Source organism: Beta vulgaris, chromosome 2, assembly GCF_026745355.1.
Source record: "Beta vulgaris subsp. vulgaris cultivar EL10 chromosome 2, EL10.2, whole genome shotgun sequence".
Lineage (NCBI taxonomy): Eukaryota > Viridiplantae > Streptophyta > Magnoliopsida > Caryophyllales > Amaranthaceae > Beta > Beta vulgaris.
In genome coordinates this window covers 5,418,828-5,438,052 of record NC_079203.1, presented here as the reverse complement: position 1 = coordinate 5,438,052, position 19,225 = coordinate 5,418,828, and the positions used below count along the sequence as shown (strand labels likewise).

At 36.6% G+C, this 19,225-nt stretch overlaps 2 protein-coding genes across 2 annotated transcripts in view; both read left to right on the top strand.

The window, feature by feature from the left end:
• LOC104887614 (protein DOWNY MILDEW RESISTANCE 6-like) overlaps nt 1-15,336 on the top strand; it is a 40,217-nt gene extending 24,881 nt beyond the window's left edge. The window contains exons 3-4 of the mRNA XM_019248200.3: nt 7,530-7,653; nt 14,894-15,336. Coding sequence (XP_019103745.2) covers nt 7,530-7,653; nt 14,894-14,907 — 138 coding nt within the window. The 3' untranslated portion in view covers nt 14,908-15,336. The remainder of the gene's footprint in view (nt 1-7,529; nt 7,654-14,893) is intronic.
• Nucleotides 15,337-16,305: 969 nt separating this feature from the next.
• LOC104887594 (uncharacterized) lies at nt 16,306-18,110 on the top strand. Its single transcript, XM_010672258.3, has 4 exons — nt 16,306-16,560; nt 16,660-17,110; nt 17,299-17,498; nt 17,592-18,110. The coding sequence occupies exons 1-4, from the start codon at nt 16,306-16,308 to the stop codon at nt 18,108-18,110; spliced, it is 1,425 nt and encodes a 474-aa protein (XP_010670560.3).
• The last annotated feature ends 1,115 nt before the right edge of the window (nt 18,111-19,225 follow it).

Here is a 19,225-nt window from a genome sequence, read left to right as displayed (position 1 = left end):
CTTTTCAGTTTCTCTCTCCACCTTTTCAGTTTCTCACTCATACTTTTGTTCTTCCTCCTTGGTTCTCCTCCAAAATGAAGTGAGCAAATTAATATGAAACGAAGGGAGTACAATACAAAAAGACTTAACCTCTTGTAAGACATTTTTCCTTTTAGAGCCCCTAATATTCCAAAAATCCACATTCATAAATCAACCCAAAAAATTACCCGAACAAGAGACTTACTCATGGCCTAGATTTCTTCATAGCTGAAGAGACGCTATCATCATCACCATTGCTTTTCTTCCTCTTGGAAGAGCTAGAGAGGGAACTATAGGTTCCATTATTTTCAAAAGAGCTTTACCTTTGCCTTTCTCACCAACAACAGGATAAGACTTACCAAAAATGGCAACAACAGTTCTAACAGGGGGCTTAAACACAATACCCACATGCTTCTTTTTGTTAGACATAGTAGAATCCTTACCAGCAGCATTCAACTTAACAAAACCACAAGACTTGGAGTTGAAAGAGGATGGGTTTCTCACAAAAGGCTTAGGCTTTGCTTGCACCACATTGGCTTGCTCAGCCTTGGTGCCAAGCATTTTTTGCCTAAAGGCCATAGCAAGATGCTTAGCCAAAAGTTTATGTTTAGGATTCTTAAGAAGACATATTTTCACCTCTTTCATAGAAGCATTAAGCAAAGGACACAAATCAATAGCATGCTCATGAGACCCACAGAAGGAACAACCCTAGGAGAAATCGTCATACCAAATATTATAACCACACACTTTACCTCCAACACATTTAATTTCAACAAACTGCAGAAGAGATATCAACTCGAATACAAGCCCTAACAAACCAAATATTGTTTCTTAGCAATGAATGAGAATCAAGCTTAATCAAGGTACCCAGATTATTGGCAGCTCCTAAATTAGAAATAGACTCAAAATTGAAAAGATCAACAGGGAACTTAGTAATACGAACCCAGAGATCAACCCACTTGATCTCTTCTATAAAAAGGTCAAAATTAGGCTTCCAGGATTGAATCACAAGTAACTCACCCTGAACATGCCGAGGACGATTAGACCAAACAAGAAATAAATCATTGGGATTAGCAAAACGAATAAGAATCCAATTGTTACCCATTTCTAAGTAGTGCACATCACCTTTGACAAACTTCCAGTTGGCTTTAGTTCTAACTAGACCTGGACATGGGCCGGGTCGGGTGGGTTCTGAGCCCATGAGTGGCGGGCCCGGCTTAAAATTTTAAAATTTTGTCCACAGCTTGGCCGGGCCAGGCTCGTGCCTCCTGCGGGCCTGGCCCGTGTTTGATGTTTTTTTTTTGTATTTTTGGTAGTTTTAAGTTAAAAAACAAAGGAAATGAGCGTTCGGCCCGCGGGCCGGCCCACGCGAGCTCGTGCCGGTGCGGGGCTTAAATAAAATTTCTTGACCATGACATGCCCGCGGCCCGCGTAGCGAACAACAGGCCGGACCAAGCCTCAAGCATGCTCGTGTCGACCGGGCCCAAATCGTACTCGGGCCGGGCCGTCCCGCGTGCTAGCCCAACTCATATCCACCTCTAGTTCTAGTCATGACAGTTCGGAGATCCAGGGGATCACCAAGCATTTTTCACAGCAAACAACATTTAGATACCTCAATAATATCATTATGAACCTGAACCAAATCATCTAGATCGTCACTTTGTTAACAATTGGCAGGAGGAGGAGGATCATGACTATCTTTTTGAACGTTGATATATTATTTTTACCTTTATTTTCCCCTATTTATCTTCATTTTCATCAAAATTATCAAAGGATAATGAAGATTTTGGGTAAATATGGAGGGAAAAGGAAGGGAAAAACATTTTTAAAAGAAAGTCAACGTTAAAAAAGTAGGTTAACGAAAATTCGGCCAAATTTGGCTTATTACAAAATCTATATCTCTATATATTTTTTTAGAGAAGTGTGGGATGAAATGGATATGAATAGGAACATGCATCCAAGTGCACATAGAGGATGGTGCACCATCTGCTAAACAACGTAGTTTTAATAATTTAAGAGTCAATGATTTTAAGAAAAATGTTGTTGTTTGTTTTCTTAAATTACTAGGCATATCGCGCACCTAACAAAAGTAATTTCCCAACTAACCTCCTAACTATGTAGCAGGGGAAGTCAAGGTCGAATCCATAGGGACAAATAGTATCAAACACTAGAAATCTTGACTGAATTTAACTGAACAAGTGACAAACAATGATGAAAAGGATGTTGAACTAATAATAATGCTAAACTACGACCACTACTAACATAAGGTATAATCAATCAATAAAGACATCTAGAATTAAGTGTCCCCACTAGCATGAACAATACATTAATAATTTTCATCCCAATAAACATAATCAATGATTCAAAAGGAGCAATGCACTCTATAACTACCAAAGATCTCTCCCGAGTACCAATGGCTATTCTAAACAAGCAATCAAACTTATTCCCATGGAATCATGCAAGAAAGAGACATTAAACATGGCATCACAAATAACTTCCTAGTAATCCTATCTACTTATTCCCATAGAGATATTCATACTCTTGATTGAATCAACAAATCCATCTAGATTCAATTCCCATTGAAAACAAGACATAAGGAATCAACTCAAAATCATCTATCCCTAGTATGATAATAAAAATAAACACAATTCAATCAAGCAAGAATCATTAATCACATCAAATTGGGATTATGGGAGGGATTCATGCATTAATCATTGCTAGGGTTCAACGTAACCCTAGATTATAAAACTACTCACTCATAATTGAAATAAAAAAGAAAAAAATAAATAAATTGAAAGACATAATAATAATAAAGGAAAAGAAAAGATTAGAAAAACTTAGTTTTTACTTGAATGAATAAAACTTGTAGAATTCAAGGTTCAATAATGGAGTTTCCTCTCAAGAGCTCCCTAAAAAGTAATAGTCTGTTCTTTCATAATAAAACGTTCTTTTTAATTTTAAAAAGGTAAGTATTTATATGTCCATCAAAACTGGCGCAACACGCGCTAAAAAAAACCTTAAAAAGTCCCGGCTGACCGGCCCGGGCAGATTTCACCCGACCGGGTGGTCGTCAGGTGCTTAGTTACTTCGTCGCGCCCGATCGGGCGCATTCCAGCTCCTCAATCTCACTTGTTTTCGCCTCGCCCTACCGACCCGGGCGGATTTCGCCCGGTCGGGCGGTCATCAGCTTTTGACGCCCAACATCCGATCTTCAAAATATCATAACTTCTGCTTGATTTGTCGGAATTAAACAAACGATCACTCCTTGGAAAGCTCTTGAACCATAGAATCCAATTCATGCAATTAAAGTGATCGTGCTCCCAAAATTACATCGTCTCTTGTAGTGGTATAAAAGAATAGGAAATGCACCAAAATATGCTAATTCCTACAATAATCAATCTGAGAACACAAACACACTACAAAGAACACATTAGTACTAAAAAAGGCTCCTAAGAGCACAATTAAGACCAATAATTCATGAAAAACGGGGGTAAAAACTCTATATAAAATAGACATATCACAAATCTTGCAACTTGTTTTTGTTTTTTAAAAAAGAATGGTTGCTGGCAATATTCCTTTTTTCAAACTTGAATTTAAAATGTAAGTTCTTTTAATTTAAACTAAATTCGAGATTTACATGTTCTTTAATTTAAAATTGTGTTGTCCTTTTTATCTTGAAACGTTGTTGAAAAAAATTCATGTTCTTTTATATGAATGGTATGTTCTTTGGGGTGCACGATGAGCATTGTGCACCCTAGTGCATAATTCATCTTTGAGAATTGGAGCCCGCATGGCGACATATATATAAGCTTTGACATGATATTCCTCTTTCTATTTTGATGAACTCAAAAAGTTGTGCATAAGGTTTTAATTTCCATGACCATCTAATTAAAATATCATACCTTTTACTACCAAGTTAGATCACCTTCTATATAAACAGAGTCCCAATCCAATAGTAAATGCTTTTGCGAATTTTGCCTCATCAAAGTTTGTTAAAAATAAAATAAAGTAAAACACCACTCTTTCAAATATACAACAAACTCAAAATTTCTAACATCTAGAAGTTAGAACAAATCTAAAAGCCTTATATTTTCTACAATCTTATTAAGAATCTTATATTACTCCCTTGAATTTCCATAAATCCCCATGTTATAACTTATACTCCCGCCATTTTTTTTTTAATTTACTCAAATTACTTTTGGGTAGAACTAACGAGAAAGCCTACAAGTAGGGGCGTGTAGTTTAGGACCGGACCGACAAAAAAACCGGAACTGGACCGAACCGGTGAATGCGGGTCCTGTCTTCAGTCCTCAAAATTTGGAATCCGGTTCTCTGGTCCCGTCTAAAATCGGACTTTTTCGATCCGAAAAAACTGGTTAGTTTAAAAAATATTTTATTTTTGGTATTTCTATAAAGAAGTTTAATTAAACTTTCAACTAGCTTATATTAAAATTCGGAGATTATATTAAGATTACAGATTTTTCACTATATACCCCTGACAAATGTTTTTTGCACCAAATACCCTTGCAAGTCTCCAAATTCACCATATATCCTCCACTTTTCAAAAAATGCAAAACATGCCCTTTTTGACTGATGGACGTTAACATTGTTAGTCATTAACCCCTAATCCTCCCCTCTCTAATCCTAATTAACTCATCTATACCTAACCTACTCTAACTTTAACCATAACTCCTAATCTAATACCCTAACCCTAACTACAAAACCAACATCCCTTCCGCCCTTGCAGCCTCCCCTTCCCCCATCCTCGAAGCCCCCCCCATCCCCGCAGTCCCCTCCCCTTCCCCACATCCCACAACAACCCTCCCTGCAACCTCACTCTTGCCGCCTTACTACTGTCGTGAATCGCCTTAATGCAATTATTACTTCAAGCGCGTATTCCACTTGAAAGAGATGGCCATCAGCTGAAAACACAATAATTGCTCGATTGTACCTCGAGATTTTTTATCTCTCTTCTCCTTCAACAATGTCTAAGTTGGTTTTTTCTCTCTTATGGAATCGAAAACGATAAAACTCAGTGAGTTTAAGAACTGAGGTCTGAGGGGGTTCGTCTTTCGGAGTCAATCAAATTGTTTTTTTTCAGAACTTGGGCAACAAGACACCCCGAAAGGAGGGGTGTTGCGGGGATGCGAGGACGGGGGCTTCGGGGTTGGGGTTGTTGGGGTGGTGGGGAAGTGGGGGAAAGGGAAGAGGTAGGGATGGGGAAGGGATGGTGGTTGGGTGGTTAGTGTTAATTAGGGGTTAGAGTTAGGGTTAAGGTTAGAGAGGGTTAGGTTTAGATGATTTAATTGGGGTTAGAATGGAAATTAGGGGTTAATGACTGACGAATTAACGTTGTTAGTCATTAAGGGCAAGTGAATGTATTTTTGAAAAGTGGAGGGTATATGGTGAATTTGAAAACTTGTAAGGGTATTTGGTGCAAATTTTTTTATAAAGGGTATATGGTGAAAAAACCGTTAAAATTAATATTAATATGAAAGTACCATGAGAGGAGGGTAAAAATAGTTCATGAATTAGTATTGAGAAGAAGAATAATATTATAAAATAAGAGAGGGACAAGAAAAAACCAACTCTTAAAAAAAATGAAAATTTGCAAAAATCACAAAATTCGGTCCAAAACCGAAACTAGATTGGTCTAGAAAAATCTGTGATTCCAGTCCTGTCCAGTTTTGGACCGGTGCACAGCCTTACCTACATGTGAGAGAGAGAAATTGAAAAGTGAGAAAGAGCAACTAAAAAGGTGGAGAGAGAAATTATAAGGTGGGTTAATATTATATTAAAAAGTGCACCACATGGGTGAAAAAAGAGGAATAAATAGATGGGACATGTTATATATATATATATAAAAAAACAACAGTGTGTCTATGAAAAAGAAACGAATCAAAATGAAAAGTGTATAGATTAAAATAAAATTGATAGAGTAATAGTTAGAGATATGAAGCGCTTCTAGCTAATACAAAACCAATTAAGTCACTTATTTGAAAATTGAGATAATTCATCTCTAGATTATACCATCATTACCGATAAATCCTGAAATAAAATAATACTTGAGATTTTGTAAAGGTAAATTTGGATATTTCACTTCCTAAGTTTCACCCTCACATTACTCTTAATTATTAAAATTAAAACATTAGCTATCTTGAATTACTTAAATTTTGGGTCCTAAGAAATGCTTGGGCCATCGTCGGAGTCAACAATCTCGTTTTTGCTTTGAAAGTTTGCTTCTTATAACATTTTCTATAAGGTAGTTCTTCAATAGAGTTTATATACAGTGCTTTTTGACAAATATTCCTGATCATATGACTTTTTTCCACCATAAATTATGTGATAATTCATGGTCAAATTTTATAAGACCTTAAAATAGTAAAAGCACCATTACTCATGAGTGAAAAACTTAATCACCCCACTCTCTTTCTAACTTTCTCTCTCTAAAAAATAATATCCCACAATCTTTTGCCACTCATCTCCTTAACAATGAACCATTTTTCAATCATTCCAACTACTTTTCTTCTCTATCTCTTACCTTTTGACCCCACCCAACTACTTTTTTTCTCTCATGACCCAACCACCATCATACAATATTTTTATTATTTACTTTTTAGTAATATTAAATATTCATTACTAATTGATAAAAAATTAATCTATAAATACATAATTAGCGTTTTTAGCATTAACTAAATTAAATGTACAAAAATATTGTTTATTTCTTTTAAAGTGTAAAAGTGGAAGATATTTCATATAAAATGTTACAAAATGGGTCTCTAATTGTAGATCTCTTAAAAATAGAACCTTTGGTATTTTTTAATTTTTTTCGCTTTGTATTTTTTAAGATATTACATTTTTAATATTTATAATTGTATTATTTCTGTCACCTGTCAGAATTTGACAAGACGTGCGCGTCAGAAATCTGACTAAAGTCAATTTTTTTTGGCTTTCCCCAAGCCAAAATGACCGTTTTGGCTTGGAGAAAGCCAAAAAAAATTAATTTTCGTCAGATCAGGCAGTGGGTCTCATTCGCACGCCTGTTCATCTTTTCACTCACCCAATCCCTTTTTTTTTTTCTCCCAATCACCCCCATTCACCTTACAATTTTTTTCTCAATTGTGATTAAGAGCATTTTTTTCATGATCATCAACTTGATCTTATTTCTCACTCATGAATAAGGATGCTCTAAGTGGCCATGTTTTCAGAAAATAACTAGTTATTAGACTCCGGCTACGTCCCAGATAAGGAAAATTTTCGTTTATTAATATTATAATTTAAGATGATAGCACTAAATGTTATTTGGTCTAATTGTTAAGACTTCAGCATATTTTCTTGAGATCTCGAAATCAAATCCTATACTACACAACTTCAAATTTTTTTAATATATTAGCATAGATAAGTGTCCCATGTATTATGCAATGGAAGAAGTATGTCATGGTCTAATATGGTGCATTGAATGTTATGAATTTTTCTCATATGAACACATGATTCCATGTTACATGAAAAAGGTACTTACAGTTATATTGCAAGAAGGAGACGTTACAGGCCTCCATGTTCGTAAACAAGATAAATGGATGGCGGTGGATCCCGTCCCTGGTGCTCTTTGTCATAAACTTGGCCGAGCAAATGCAGGTAAGTTGCAAATCTCATCTTATACAGTAAAATAACTAACCTTGAGAACATAAAAGGAGAAATACTAACTTCTCGAAATTTTTTTGAAAACAAATTGTTGTTCAACGTCAACCAGTTGTTCATCTTCTTGATTTTGGAGTTCGTTTTTCCTTATCACCAATTCACCATTAACAAAGTCAATCAGCCGTTCATCTTCTTGGTTTTGGAGTTCGTTTTTCTTTATCACCATTAAAAAAGATTTTAAGTAGGATATATCAAGTTAACCGTTTGTATTCCAAACACAAGTTATCAAATAGTCCTACGAAATCCGAATTAACTACTAAAGGACTTTGTATGCTTCAACTTATTTTTTCCATAACATGTATTATTCTATCCAGTAACAACTTAAACTGCCATTCGAAAAAAGAGAGAGGATGAGAGAATTAGAGAGAGGGTGTGTGAGGAAAACTAAGAATCTTCATAAATGGAATACAATGAACCACCCGAAGAGAAAACCAAACCCCATATCCACCAAAATTGCTTTCATCTCCAATCTACCCTCAACAAGAGACCTGGAATCCCTCTTTCACCAACATGGCAGAATCACCAGCATCTTCATTGTGCAAAACATAAAGCACAAATGGAGGCATAAATTTGCATTCGTCCAGTTTGAAAATACCAGTTCTCTCGAGTTCAATTCAACATTTGAATGGCAAAAGAATTGGAAACCTCCATTATATTCTCATTCAACCGGCTAAATACGACAGAATCTCCTACCATCATCCGAATCCAAATCCCACCCTCTGGCCTCTCGCACCACGTTTTGAATACTCGAAAACCCATACCTCCCCATGCACAAGCCAAAAGAGACCATCGCTCATATAAAGAAGTCACTGATCCTAGACCTATCCAAAACCATATACCCAATAAACCCCCCTTCTCCACCTCCTTACCACTAAAAACCCCATGTCAAGAAGCCCTTTAACCCTCCTCCATCTGACAATTCCAAATCCAACCCCATTACCCCGGAAGAGCTGAATGAAATGAACCCTCAACTAGAGAATTTCTTTTCCAAATCTAGTTGGCATCGTTGTATGAGCTCTCGACTTCTTGGGACTGATACTGAGGACATCAAAGACAGTTTACGCGCCTCTGAGATTGAGAGTGACTGGTTTCTAATAACAAATGGTCAGAAAAACCTAGATAATGAAGAATTCCTAAGTCGAAGTGTTATTGGAGTCACCTCATCCTCCTCAGCCTTCAAACTCCATCCTAGAGGGGATCCTTGTTGCTGGGGTCAACTGTCTCACCATCCACCCTTTAGGAGGCCGGTATGTTACATCTAATAACTTTTGCTACCAAGGAAAACAAAATTGTCATGATTGATAGTAAATGGCTTGAAAATTGGTTTCTTGAACTAAGAGATGTAAATGATTCATCAACGTCCCTTTGGCGTGAAACTTGGCTAAAAGTGTATAGCGTTCCACTATCGGCATGGGGATATAAGAACTTCTATAATATTGGGTGCATATTTGATCGTGTTTTGTTAGTAGATCATTCAAATTATGACCATGCTAGTGTTTCAATATACACTGATGTTTTATTCAAGATTAACGCCAAACTTGCCATGGATATCAATGGGAAAAGTTCCAAATCTATGTGTTTGAAGATGGGCTAAAAATTACCCCTTAACCAGTCATAGTCCACAAAGAATCGCCAGAACCCACCCATTCAAAACCTCGCCGGAAAAATCATCCTCTGGGGTGAGCAACCAATTGTATTGAGCTTCTAGTTTGCGCACAAACAAACTTTTCCCTTTCCTCTCCCGAACCAATCATCACGAATATCATTAGCCCCAAAAAGACAAAATATGTCAGCATTGACTATTCCCTCTCCACAAGTGTCAGTCCCAAAAAGTCATGTGACCCCACCCTTTGCAAACAAATCACCCGCCTCCCATCCATTAGTCTCGAAAATCCCCTCCCCTTGCTCAGTAAAGGGGCACGGGCCCTCGCTTTTTCCTAAAGCTCACTCCACTCCAATCCCACAAATTACAAATCACAACCTAACTTCCCCCATCCTTCGGACCTTTCACTACCTATCTCAAACAGATTCATCTCTCTTTGCAAGCCCAATTCGAAAGCACCCTCATCATTCTCATCTGGGCCATTGTTCTCCCTGGGTTTGAAGATAACATTCCCCCTCCTCTGAAATCTGCCCATGAAGGAAAAAGAGCCCAAAAGATATCCAAAAAGTCCAAGCACCACAATCCATCTCAAGACGTAAACCTCCACCCCCATCCAAGTTAAAGTCATCTCAAATCAACTCCCCTCCTCCAAAAAACCGACATCATCTCCACCTATTTCAATCACTGTCGATGATACAATTAAGCTCCCTGAGAAACTTGGCATTACTTTCAATGGCCCTCCCTATAAGTTGCATAATCGCCTTGTGGCGATATCAAGCTTAAAAAATCAACTTGGATGGCTGATAAAATCAAAGATGCTTAATCCATCAAATCCTGTCATTCATTCCGAAAAATCCAGATGATTACACTATCTTGGAATTGCAGATGCCTCAATGCGAGAATCAAAAAAAGTTCCATGCGTAAACTCATTAATATCCAACCTTGGTTTGTTTTTGTGCAAGAATCAAAGATGGAAAATTTTGATAATCGCATCCTAAACTCAATTTGGAACGAAGGGGATATTGAATGGCTTTTTAGCCCATCCCTCGAGAACTCAGGAGGCCTTATCTCCCTATGGAAATCAAGCTCCTTTTCTCTATCATCAAGCAATGTGTCACGCCCCTGGATTGGCCTCAGTGGCACACCACCATCTCTGCCAAATTCAGGTGCTCCATCATCAATATCTATAATTCGTGCTCCATTGAAAATTGAGCATTGGTATGGCGAATTTTTTTTGATTATTTTCTCGCTCAAAATTCTCCCTGCTTCATAATCGGGGATTTTAATGAAGTGCTAAAATCCTCTGAAAGGGGTGGTCAAGCAATCTCTAATCAAGGGGTTCACGAGTTCGAAGCTTTCATTATTATTGACATGGGCCTTATTGAAATCTATGCCTTAAATGGACACTTCACTTGGTTTAGGGGCCAGTCAAAGAGCAAATTAGATAGACTGTTGGTCCAGTTCGAATGGATCACTGCTTTCCTTTCCTTGAAGCTCTCACTTCTAAACAAAAACCTATCCGACCACGTACCTCTTATCCCCTGCTCCAATGATTCTAATTGGGGACCCAGACCATTCCCTTTTCTCAACAGTTGGCTCACTCATCCACAATGTATGAATATCATCAAAGATTCATGGTCCAAAAGTCACGATCTCTCTGTCACTAAAAAATTGAGTGTTGTCAAGGAAAATCTCAAGCAATGGAACATCCAAGTTTTCGGTATTATTGATGATAAAATCATATTTTTTTAGGATAAAATTAAAAATTTTGATATTATTGCAAATTCTCGTCTTTTGCACACTAGCAGGAAAGGAATGCCGCTCAATTTGATCTATGGTCATGGCTTAAACGTCGAGAATCTTATTGGGCTCAAAACTCAAAGGCTAAGTGGATCAAGGAAGGCGACCAGAATACTAGATAATTTCACACCCTTACTACAATAAGGCGCTGCAAAACTCAGTTCCAAAGCATTATTTTGGATGGGAATGTTATTGACAAGCCGAATGACATAAAGGTTGAAGCAGTATCGTATTTTCAACATATTTTCAAGGAAGAGCATCTTGTCCGACCCACTTTTAATGGTTTGTGCTTTAACAAACTCTCCCCGACTGACTGTTCTATTCTAGTTGCTCCTTTCACTCATGATGAGATTAATGCTGCAGTTAGTTATTGTGACTCTCAAAAAGCCCCGGGCCCAAACGACTTTAATTTTAGTTTCATCAGAAGCTCTTGGGAGGTGATCAAACATGATATTTATAGCATTGTTGAGGAGTTTTGGACCTCATGTAGACTTCTTCGTGGATGCAATAGTGCCTTCATTGCTTTGATACCGGAAATAAAGTCTCCAAAGGACTTTAAGGATCTCAGACCGATAAGCATGGTAAGATGCCTTTACAAGATTATTGCTAAACTCATGGAAGGACGTTTGCTAGCAATGATGGATCATCTCATTGGCCCTTTTTAGTCTTCCTTTATCAAAGGAAGGCAAATTCTAGATGGTGCCCTAATAGCTAGTGAATTGATCGATTCCTGTAATAAATCAAAAGAGAAGGTAGTGGTTCTAAAGCTTGATTTCCATAAAGCTTTTGATTGTATTTAATGGAGTTATTTGGAGTGGGTGTTGCCTCAAATGGGTTCCCCCTGCGTTGGTGCTCGTGGATTAGAGCTTGCATAATGAGTGCCTCGACTTCCGGCCTCTCAACAGATCTCCTACTGCTCAATTCAAATTGCAACGGGGCCTTAAACAAGGGACCCCCCTTCCCCCTTCCTTTTCAATCTTGTGATCGAACCGCTTAATCTCTTTATACAGAAGGCAGTTTCTTTGAAGCTTTGTGAGGGGGTAGAAATCTCGAAGGGTGGTATGAGAATTTCACATCTCCAATACGCCGATAACACCATCATTTTTTTCCCTAAACATTAGCATCTTCTGAACATAAAGAAGACTTTGCTACTCTTTCATCTCGCATCGGGTTTGCAAGTCAATTTTCACAAAAGTAGCATCTTGGGTTGAATGTGCGTGGATCCCTCTTGGCTCCAATTTGCGGCGGACTCTCTTTAATAAAAGATTGGCAATTGTCCCTTCACTTATCTCGGTTTGTCGGTAGGAGGTAAGATGTCTCTATTGAATGCTTGGGATTACATCATTAAACGAATGAATAAAAAAATTGGCCTCATGGAAGTACAAGATGCTCTCTTTGGGAGGACGAATCACTTTGATCAAAGCATTGTTGGCTAGTATCCCCTTGTATTAAATGTCATTGTTCCCTATTCCTAAGGGAGTCGTTGCAAAAATTGTCAAAATCCAATGACAATTCTTTTGGAGTGGTGATGTCGGGGTTCTTCTTTCCCTTTAGTGGCATGGAACTTGATATAACTACCAAAAAGCTATGGTGGGCATGGTGTAGGAAACGTACTTCATCGCAACATTTCCATCTTATTCAAGTGGTTTTGGAGGTATTTTAGGGAACCTTTGGTCTCAGGGTGCAGGGTTGTTAAAGAAAAGTATGGATATTCATCATTCACAACTCTAAGGCACTTCAATCCCAAAGAGTGGTGGGCCTTGGAAGAGCATTTGCTCCTCTCTGTTCTTTCGCACCTTACAACGAACAATCTAGCTATATCAAAAACAACAAAGTGGATTGGAGATGTCGCATCCACCTTGTTTTGGACCCAAATCTGGGTTGGGAACGCTATGCTCAATACTTGCTCTCTAGCGGCCCAATGGCACGGTGGCCTCAATGGGCTTTTGGGATGGGCTCCTATGGCAATGGAGCCTATCTTAGAATCGTTCACATAAGAGTCCGGGACTTAGAAGAGTTGGGCCAACTTAATGAGATGTTGAAAGATGTCTCTTCGGATACGTGCTAGCCTGACAAATTCATTTGGGCTCGGGTTAAATTCGGCCTTTTCTTGTTTAATCTTTCATTAGAGAACTAGATAAAATCTCCCCATGCTCTCTTTGGAAAACCTGAAAAAATTGTGGAAAGGTTTAGTGCCCCACAAGATTGATATCTTTTCTTGGATTGCCATCTTGGGCAAGCTAAACACGAGAGAGAAACTGTCAAAAATAGGCATCATCTGCGCCGCTATCGCTTTGTGTGTGTTTTGCAACAAGTGTGTGGAATCCGATGACCATCTTTTTTGTTCGTTGCGAACTTTCAAGGCTGATCTGGCATTGGTGCCTCTCCCTGTGGGATGTCTCTTGGGATATGCCTCGAACCTTGAAGGATCTCTTTCTTTAATGGAACTATGTGTCTGCGGATTCTTTTTTTCGAGAAGGTATGATTGTCAATTTTCTTCATCATTCGGTGGTCTCTTTGGAAAGAGAGGAACACTCAGATTTTTAATACCACTTCATGCACTCCCAATTAAATTCAAGAACTGCTAATATTACGGTTATGCTGGTGGTTGAATGGATGGAATGATGGTTTCCCCTATTCCTTTAACGAAGTTCTTCAAAATCCGCACTGCTTGAAGTGGAATTCAAAGGTCTCAAATGCTCAGCCGAGGTCCAATAGTATTGATAACCCTCTTTGGAGCCTTCCATCGTTCCTCTATTTGAAAGTGGAATATTGACGCTTCTTACGACCCTATCTATCATCTAAGCGCCATTGGGGGAGTTCTTAGTAATAATGAAGGAGCATTCATGTGTTTATTGTCGTGCTCGATTCCGCCTGTGGAGATCAATTCTGCTGAAGTTTTTGTAATCTATCGAGCCATTACAATATCAATCTCATCTCCTGCTATTTGCGCTCAACCGATTATATTTGAATCGGACTCCGCAAAAGTCGTCAAGTGGTGTAATGATGTGGTTGGTGGCCTTGGAATCTAAATTTTATGCTGAACTTTCTCAGGAACGCTATCAAGTCAAAACTCAAGGCTCAAATTATTCATAAAGGAAGGAGCACAAACGTGATGACCAACTCTCTAGCAAAGCAAGATCTTCACTGCGAAAATGACTTTCTTGCTTGGTTATGATTCTGTCATGTTTCGTCTGCTACCTATCATAATTTTGCTTCTGGTGTAATAGTGGGGTGTCCTTAAGGATGATGTCTTAGCATGAAGTCTGGTCGTTAGCTCCAGCAGACATCCTCCTTTGCGCATGGGTGGTATTATTTTTGTATTGATTGTAACTTCAACTTATATAATAAAATATACCACAAATTATATATTAAAAAAAAAACAACTTAAAAGCGTTAATTGCAAAAACTTGCAATACGGTTGAGTTTCCATGGGGTGGGTGTACGACTAAAAAGTTATGTACTTTTCAACTTATTTTTTTTCTATTTGAATTTATTGGAACTTAATTATCAAAACTTATTAGACTTTATTAAGTCTTATAACTTATAAGACGTAATCTAAATTTATCTGAACTTATTAGACTTTATTTCGTGAGTGTCTCAAACTTTATTTTTGTTAAATTGAAATTATCTTGTCTTATTAGACCTTATCTGAACACTGAACTTATATGAACTTATTATTTCTTATATGGATTGAATATAAGTTGAATATAACTAAGAATACAATATTTCTAACTTGCAATAATACTTATTTTCCTTTTCCCCTATGTTTAGGTCTTAAGCAATGATAAGTTCAAAAGTGTACATCATCGAGCAGTAATCAACAAGAAAAAGAGAGTATCGTTTGCAATGTTCTTTGGGCCCAAGAACGATACCTCTATCGAACCCATAGAGGAGTTGACTAACGAAAGCAACCCTCCCAAATACCGTAAGTATACTTTCGGTGAATATCTTGAAGTATACAAGAACCAACAAGGGAAACAAAGAAATGTTAAGCAATTTTTCAAAATTGAAAACAATTAAGTATAAGGGACTGATATGAATCAGAATTCTTATTTGCTTACATTCACTTTTTTGATTATGGATCTACTAGCAGAAATTCAGGATGAATTAGTAATTGTGGTTCTTGTTTCTTTAGTACCTTTAGTGGTTCCTATACCTGTCATGTTTCTTGGATTATTTACAAGTGGTATTCAGACTCTTATTTTTGCAACTTTAGCCGCCTCTGGGTTTTTTCAAATTTGGCGAGCATATGGAATAACTAGTGAATTACAACTTTATTGTTGATGTTGTACGTGTTTTTGGGTCGAAATAGCTCTTTTGCCGTCAACTTGTTGGACTTAGTTCTCTCACATTATTTTTCCCTTATATTGTATTGGTCATTTTACCATAGCTCTTAAGGTGTGGATTTTAATTACGTGCATATGTTATCTGATGATGTCATTTTCTTTTTCGGTGAATAAGGGGCCAATGGTCCTCTGATGTGTTTAAGTTTGTTTAAAATTAAGGGGGTAGAGGAAAAGGGAAAAGTATGAGAAAGCAATGTTATCAAGATCGGGATCATATTTTGAATCATAAGGGTTAGTAAAATCGAATCAGCAGGGTCGGATCGTAGGATCGTAAGATCCTACAATTCCGTAAAATAGAGATAGTTATGCTAGAATATGATCAGAAACTCACGTTAAAAATTTATACAAATTAATAACCACTTATTTCATTAACAAATGGTAATAGTTTCAATACTATAAGATTGTAGTGACATGCAACCAAAATCTAATAGGAGAAATATAATATATGAAATTACTTTATGATTTTTTTACGATAGAATTGAATCGTAAAGTCGTAGGATCGTAAAATCGTATTAAAATCCTACCATGTGATTTTTTGAGGTTGGATAGGATCAGAAGATCCTATAAGATTAAGTCCTACGTAGGATCAGGATCAGTGAGGTCCTTCCGTATCGTAAAATCGTAGGATCGTAAGATCCGGATCGGGATTTTAACAACAATGTGAGAAAGGGTTACAAGGAGAATGGAAAGTGTTTCCTTTTGATTAAAAATGTTGTTTGGCTTGGAACATCAAGGAGAATGAAAAATTATTATTATTATTTAATAATAATAATAAAAAAAGAATATAATAATAGGGATTCTTGGGATATAGTAGGAAGTGAAGTAATAGAGGCAGTAATGGATGTTTTGAATAATGGCAAGCTGTTGAAGGAAGTGAATGCTACAACCATCACTTTAATTCCTAAAGTGAAATGCCCAAAAACAGTAGTTGAGTTCAGACCTATCTCATGCTGTAATACACTTTATAAATGTATTACAAAGGTCCTTTGCAATAGACTCAGAACTATCCTACCTGATTTAATACTGGAAAATCAAGGGGGATTTATGCATGGGAGATACATTGCCCATAATATAATGGTGATACAGGATCTGGTTAGGCATTATGGGAGGAGGAATGTTGTTCCTAGTTGCCTACTGAAGATTGATATACAGAAGGCCTATGATACAGTTAATTGGTCTTTTTTGAAGTAGATGTTGGAGCAGCTAGGATTCCCTAGGAAATTTATTCTCTTGGTGATGGGATGTGTCACTTCTCCTAGATTTTCACTATTTATAAATGGGGCTATGAAGGATTTTTTCCCTACTCAAATAGGGCTGAGACAAGGGGATCCTATGTCTCCTTTGCTCTTTGTTATCTGTATGGAGTACTTATCAAGGGTGCTTCATAAAATGAGTGAGCTAAATCAGTTCAAGTTCCATCCTAGGTGCAAGGAACTCAAGCTCACTCATATGTGTTTTGCTGACGATTTAATTCTCTGTTGCAAAGGAGAGTTTGCATCCATTTACCTATTAATGGGAGCTTTCAAGCTATTCTCTCATACCTCAGGGTTGAATGCAAATATTGAGAAGTCAGCTTTGTACACTAGTGGAATGCCAGCAACTGAAGTGCAGAGAATTATAGATGCATCAGGTTTTACACTCAGTAAGTTGCCTTTCAGGTATCTTGGAGTACCTATTTGTTCTAAAAGAATATATGTTGGTCAGTGTGAGGTGATCTTAAAGAAGATGATGACAAGGATTAAAATGTGGAGCTCAAGGAACCTGTCTTACATGGCTAGAACACAACTGATTAACTCAGTTCTCATTAGCATACATACCTACTGGGCACAGGTATATTTTCTGCCTCAAAAAGTGCTACAAGATGTGATTACTACAGTGGTAAACCAGGATATATAGCATGGGAGCAAGTGTGTACAAGTAAGAATAATGGAGGACTGGGGTTCAGAGATGTGAAGACATGGAACATTGCTAGTATGGGCAAATATGTGTGGGCCATTTCTTTCAAGCAAGATAATGTTTGGATTAAATGGGTACACTCAGTTTATATTAAAGATATATAATGGTGGACATATACACCTAAGGCTGATGCTAGCTGGTATTGGAAAAAAATATGCTAAGTGAAGGAATTGCTAAAAGCATGTTATACAAGTGATGAATTGACAGCTATGACTAGCTATTCAGTAAAAGCAGTATATGAGAAGCTCAAGGGTGAGCAAGAGAGAGTGGTATGGGGGAAATTTGTCTGGAATAGGTTGAGCATGCCTAAACATAGGTTCATTCACTGGCTTGCAGTTCAGGGGAAACTTCAAACTACAGAAAAGCTTAAGCACATTGGAGTTAGTGATAATGACCTGTGTTTGTTATGTGGAAGCTACACTGAGACACACCAGCACTTGTTTTTTAAATGCAAGTTTAGTAATGAGTGTATGCAAGGGATTAAGAACTGGTTGGGGGTGAAGAATAGCACTCTGGATCTTCATCAGCTATGTAGAGGGGTCAGAAGAGGCTCAAGGACAAAGTTTCAGAAACAGATGATTTTAGCTGGGATAGCAACTGTCATTTACCATGTTTGGAGAACCAGAAATGTTTGCTATTTGCATCATAAAGTAGACACTATTAGTAGTAGCATAAAAATGATTTAGAATGAAATGAATCTTAGAATAGCTACTGTTATGCCTAATAAGGTAACTAATAGAGATAAGCATTGGTTTATGTCTTTATGATGGATGTATAGTACTTGGTGTGCCTCCTCTTGTTCAAAGAGTCCAACCTAGTTGGTTTGTTTGGCTTGAGGTTGGCTAGGATGTATGGATGATTGGATGTTTGAATGAAATTTTACTTAATTAGCAAAAAAAAAGAATATATAATAATAATAATAATAATAATAATAATAATAATAATAATAATAATAATAATAATAATAATAATAATAATAATAATAATAATAATAATAATAATAATAATAATAATAATAATAATAATAATAATAATAATAATAATAATAATAATAAGAAGAAGAAGAAGAAGAAGAAGAAGAAGAAGAAGAAGAAGAAGAAGAAGAAGAAGAAGAAGAAGAAGAAGAAGAAGAAGAAGAAGAAGAAGAAGAAGAAGAAGAAAAAGAAGAAGAAGAAATAATAATAATAATAATAATAATAATAATAATAATAACAATGATATAATAATAATAAATAATAATAACTAATAATAATATAATAGTAATATTTTATAACAATTATAATAACAAATATTAATAATAATAATAATAAATATTAATATTAATAAAAAATAGTAATAAATAAATAATAATAAATAAGAATAATAACAATAATATAATATAATACTCCATTTGTTTCCTAAAGATCTTTTCTCTTTCCGTTTAAGTGCGTTTCCAAAAGATCTTCCCTCATTTACTTTATTCCTTATTTGGAATTTTTTTCCCTTTTTAACCTCTCATGTCCCTATCATATGGTCCATCATTACATTATTAATTCAATTTTACTCCCTTTCTCTCTCCTACTTTAACCCTCTTTTATTTATTTGTTTATTTATCTTAACCCCTTTCTCTCTCCTACTTTACCCACCCTACACCCCACACAACTTGATTCTCATTGGTATTTGTAGAAACAGTAACAAGAAAGATCTTTAGGAAACGGAGGTAGCAATAACAAATAATAATAAAAATAATATAAAATAATAAAAAATAGTGATATAATAATAATTTTAACAATTATAATAATAAATATTAATAATAATAATG

Bases quoted from the DNA above. Each gene is read 5' to 3' on its own strand.
- LOC104887594 (XM_010672258.3), top strand. From the start codon at position 16,306: ATGGATGTTTTGAATAATGGCAAGCTGTTGAAGGAAGTGAATGCTACA. The intron at 16,561-16,659 runs GTTAGGCATTAT...TTTTTGAAGTAG, and splicing joins TAATGGTGATACAGGATCTG to ATGTTGGAGCAGCTAGGATT. The intron at 17,499-17,591 runs GTACACTCAGTT...TGCTAAGTGAAG, and splicing joins ATAATGTTTGGATTAAATGG to GAATTGCTAAAAGCATGTTA.